Source organism: Prunus avium, chromosome 6, assembly GCF_965620075.1.
Source record: "Prunus avium chromosome 6, drPruAviu1.hap1.1, whole genome shotgun sequence".
Taxonomy (NCBI): Eukaryota; Viridiplantae; Streptophyta; class Magnoliopsida; order Rosales; family Rosaceae; genus Prunus; species Prunus avium.
Genome location: NC_142289.1, coordinates 11649848 through 11655040, shown reverse-complemented (window position 1 = coordinate 11655040; position 5193 = coordinate 11649848). Strand labels below are relative to the sequence as shown.

At 42.7% G+C, this 5193-nt stretch overlaps 1 protein-coding gene across 1 annotated transcript; it reads right to left on the bottom strand.

Moving 5' to 3' along the window:
- Positions 1–4484: 4484 nt before the first annotated feature.
- On the bottom strand, positions 4485–5193 carry LOC148293662 (uncharacterized). Its single transcript, XM_088254291.1, has one exon. The coding sequence runs from the start codon at positions 5126–5128 to the stop codon at positions 4664–4666; it is 465 nt and encodes a 154-aa protein (XP_088110417.1). The 5' UTR covers positions 5129–5193; the 3' UTR covers positions 4485–4663.

The following is a 5193-nucleotide window of genomic DNA, read 5'->3' as shown; positions in this document are numbered from 1 at the left end:
TTGACAGTGGCTTGATTTAGGAATAGAGTGATGTTGAGTTCTACATGGCCATACAGTGATCAACTTTGAAGCCTTGATGATTATTTGACCAAGTGGGAGAATGTAAGATGTTGGATTAATCTAATTACCTACTTAAGTGGTCTTCTAATCATCATAGGGTTGTCTTGGGCTCAATATTGATCAAGGACTCAATTACTACTCGGCCCGTAGCCTTTGTATGAGTGTTTAAGTTAAATACATGGGCCACAGGGATTCCTAATTAATATGGACTAGGGTTTTTATTTCCTAATGCAATAAGGACTGCTTGAGAGTTTTTCTTGATGGGAGAGACTCCCAGGCAGATGCATATAAAACACAAGTGCCCCTGCTCAACCGATCAAGCCAACCCACACAAAAGAATTCACCCCATCTAGAATGAGTGTATGAGGGATCGGATTGAGGAGAAGAGCTCTTGTGTATATTCTTGATATTTCGACAGTTTCTGTGACATACCAAAGATATGTGTTCTACTTATGTGCAGTCATTATAGTTTACACTCTTCAGTTTGCAAACATGCTGAGGCTTGGAGGAATCAAGAAAGCCAGGGGGCTGCACCATGAAAATATCCTCTTGAAGGTGACCATGAAGAAAGGCGTTGGAGACATCCAGTTGTGTAACCGACCAGTCATTTTGGACAGCTAGAGAAAGAATGAGCCGGATGGTGGTAGGCTTAGCAACGGGACTAAATGTTTCATTGTAATCTAAACCTTCTTGTTGGTGGAAACCTTTAGCCACAAGTCTTGCTTTAAACCTGTCAAGAGAGCCATCAGATTTGTATTTCACACGATAGACCCACTTGCAACCAATGAGGTTTTGAGAAGGATGAAAGGGGACAAGGGTCCAAGTTTGGTTTTGTTGGAGGGCATTAAATTCCTCACGCATTGCCTGCTGCCATTGAGAGATTTTAGAGGCTTGTTTGAAAGTGGTGGGAGTTGGTATTTGGGTGGTGGTGGACAAAGCACAAAGAAGGGGATGTTTGGTGGAGAGGGCTCGTGGTTTAAGAGACCCAGTTTTGGATCTTGTAACCATTGGATGGGTATTGGTGGAAATAGGTTGGGGTGGTGGAGAAATAGGAATAGGGATAGACAGATTTGGTGGGATAGGTAAAGGGTCTGTGAATGGAGAAGCGGGTGAGGAATTGATAGGTAGAGATGAGGAAGGAATGGTTGGAGAATTATGAGCTGGAGAAGAGTGCAAGGAGGAAGGGGAGGAAGATGGGGGTGAAGTATGTGATAAGGGAAAAGGGTTAGAGGGTGGAGGAGAAGGAGGTGATGGTTGTGAAAAGGTGGGTAGAGGAAATAAGGTTGGAGTGCTGGAAACCGTAGGATTAGAGAATGATTGAGGCAGGGGAAAGTTGTTGTGAAAGGGAAATGAACTTTCATAAAAAATGACATGTCTGGAAATGTAGACTCTACCAGTAACTGGATTGTAACATCTGTATCCTTTGTGGGTTAGACCATAGCCTATAAAGACACATGGTTGACTTCGAAAAGCCAATTTGTGAGGGGCATATGGTTTTAGCCAAGGATAACATGCGCATCCATAGACACGCATGAATGAATAATCAGGTTTGCTATGAAATAGTTTTTGAAGAGGGGAAATTTTGTGAAGGACAGACGACGGTATTCTATTGATGAGATATACCGCGGTTTGTACAGCTTCAACCCAAAATTGTAAAGGTAAATAAGACTGAGCAAGTAAAGTCCTAGTAAGTTCTAAAATGTGGCGGTGTTTTCTTTCAGCTAAACCATTTTGCTCGGGTGTATAGGGACAAGAAAATCGTTGAAATATGCCATGATTAGAAAGAAAGGTTTTGAATGCTAAGCTTGTGTATTCACCACCATTATCACATTGAAGGGTTTTTATTTTCTTGTCAAGCAGGTTTTCGACATAGGTTTTAAAAATTTTAAAGGCATGGAGTGCATCTGACTTATTGTGAAGTGGATACAGCCATGAGAAACGTGACCAATCATCAATAAAAACAGTATAGTATTTGAAGCCAGAACATGAAGCTACGGGAGAGGGTCCCCATAAATCAGAATGTATTAATTCCAAAGGAGAATGTGTAATACATGATGATTTAGAGAAAGGAAGCTTTGATCTTTTTCCTAATTGACAAGAGGAACAAAAGGATAAAGTGGCAGATGTAGGTGTGGTTGGAAGTTGTTTGCTAGAGATGAGCTGCATAAGGACTTGATTGTTGGGATGGCCAAGGCGTTGGTGCCATAAAGTGGAAGAGACTTGACTGCTGAAACATGTGAGAGGAGAAGGAGAAGTTGAAAGCTTGATGGGGTAGAGATGTCCTTCAGTAGGGCCTTGATAGAGAGTTGTCCCCGTGTTGTTGTCCTTGAAAATACAAGAAGAAGGAGTGAATATAATGTGGCAATTGTTATCAGTAACAAACTGATGAACAGAGAGAAGGTTGTGTGAGAGATTTGCAGTATGAAGAATGTCATTAAATTGAAAAGAAGAGGTAGAGGAAAAAAGAGTAGAGTTACCAGTGTGGGAGATAGGCATGTGTTGACCATTTGCCACAGTGATACTTTCGTTACCTTGATAAGGAGAAGAAATGGAGAGATTTGCAAGATTGTTGGTGATATGATTTGTGGCACCAGAGTCGGCATACCAAGTGGTGGTGGAGGCTGAGGGAGGAGTGAAAGAGGTGAAGGAGGCAGATGGGTTGTAGGAGCCAAGGATGGAGGGGGTGGTGTTTTGAGTAAGGGAAGATGGTGGTGTAGGTCCTTGAAAAGCCATATTTAGGCGTTGGCGGCATGTGAGGGCAGAGTGGCCAAGTTTGGAGCATATTTGGCATTTTGGTTTGCGGGAAAAGTTGGAGTTGTAGTGTGTGGGTCGAGAGGTGAAGTTGTTTGGCCGAGAGGAAGAGAAAGAAGAGTGGGAACGAGGGACTGAGCGAGAGGACTGAGAATATGTGTTGAGAGCTTGAGGAGAGGGAGCGGAAGAGGCAGAGGATTGAGAGGTGTGAAAGGCATGGAGGTGGGAATCAGAGGGAGGGATGTGAGTCAGGCGATTTTCAACAGCAATTTCCTCACTGAGGAGGAGACCATGAAGTTCGTCTGGTTGAATGGGGTCAGAGCGAACACGGATAGAGGTAGCAAAGGCATCGTAATCAGAGGGCAAACCAGAGAGAGCATGAGCAAGAAAGTCAGAGGTGTCCAAAGGAGCACCAGCAGCAGCAAGACTATCAGCAATGTGTTTGAGGGATTGGAGATAGTCAAGCATGGAGGCAGAGCCTTTCTTAAGGGTTTGAAGGCGTGATTTAAGTTGGAGGACATGAGAGCGTGTGAGGTTGGCAAACCTCTTTTCTAGAGTGAGCCATAGGTCTCTAGCAGTGGGGCAACCAACAGCATAGGGTAGAATGCTTTCAGACAAAGAAGCATGAAGCCAAATTTTGCAAGTACGGTCTTTTTTTGTCCAAAGGGTAAAGGCAGGATTTTCTGTGGTGGAGAGAGAGAGGTTAGGGAGAGGAAGAAAGCGTGGGGGAGCAGGAGCTGAGCCATCAAGAATGCTAAGCATATCATAGGTTTGTAATATAGGAATGAAAAGTTCTTTCCAAAGCATGTAATTGTCTCGGTGAAGCTTGATTGGAATTAGAGTGGGGACATTGTGGGTAGACACAGTAGGAAAGGATGAGGAAGAGAGGTCAGAGGTAGGGGTGACAGTTTCAGAGGCGTTTGAGGTAGACATCTTAATAGGGGTACCGTGAGGTAGGAGAGAGGCTCGATACCATAAAGAGAAAAGGAATGCAGAGACAAAGATGAGGCAGAGAAGACAAAAAGGAAATTTTATATTATATATTTTCACTCTATGTTTTTACACAGTGAATAAATGAATGCTTTTATAGACAGCTTTTACAAATATTCTAGAATAGAATAGAAGGGACTAATAGATAAGGACCAGCCAAGGTAACCGTTTAGGAGAATATGCTGAGCATATGGTGAGTCATATTTGGTCTTTGCTAGCTGGTGCATGCTGGCATATACGATTCAATCTTGAGGCTTCATTTTGAATGGTGCTTTGTGGCGCTGCAGCAATGGTTGTGATGGACTGCTGTGTATTGTTATTACCAGGAATGTTAATGGCAAAAGGGAATTCAACCCAACTGGTTTTTGTTTATTCAATGCATTGGAATTTGGGGGTAGATTAATTTAGTTAGTAAATGGCCAGTCGGGATCAACTTTGAGCCCATGGCCATGGCAGTAGTTAATGAATTTGTTGTTGATTTGTTTTTCCACTTTATATAGTCCATGGCATGACCACATTGACCAGTATTGTAACAGAAAAAAAGATACATGAATCGATGACAAAGTGACAAAGATTATGTGTCCGGATGAATCGATTAGCCTTTTGATAATACAATAGTTATAACAAGATTGCAAGAATGCAAAACATACACTATTGTAACAGAAAAAAAGAAAAAAAAGAAAAGAGCAACACTAGAATATATAGATATCATGAAGATACATGAAACCCAACAAGAAAGAATTCGTGAAAAATAGCATCCTCACAAGCTCTCTGACACGAGAAATACAAGAAATTAGATAGTTGTAGGACCTAGCAAGCATTAAGAGATCAATCCATATATCTCAAACCTCAAATGGTTCAATTAATTTGATGGTGGTGGGGAGAGGAATGGAATGGTCGGAATTGTTGATGGAATAGTGGGGATAGAAGGGATTGTTGTTGGGATTTGGAGAGAGGGCAGTGGATTGGCTGGCAATGGAGGTAGTGTTGTGGGCAACGTAGGCAATGCGGAAGGTTTTGGCAATGAAGGCATTTGAGAGCTTGGAAATGGAGGCAGAGTAGGCAAAGGAGGCAATGTGGCCTTGGGCAGAGTTGGGGCAGTTGGAAATGTAGGCAAGGTGTTTGAGGGGTTGGGAAGTGTTGGTATTGAGGGCAATGGAGGCAGTGTTTGTTTTGGCAGAGATGGGATTGTAGGGAATGCCAATGCTGGAGGTGGAGCTGCTGCTGGTGTGTCCAAAAGGTGGCGAGCTGCTTCGGTCATATGGGTGTTTGAGAGTGACAAAATCACCACCAAAGACAGAATGAAGAAAAGCTTGTGAAAAGCCATGGCTGAGTTTAAGAAGCTGCTAGTTGTAATGTAGGTAAATCTCTCTTAATGAAAATGTTGTTTCT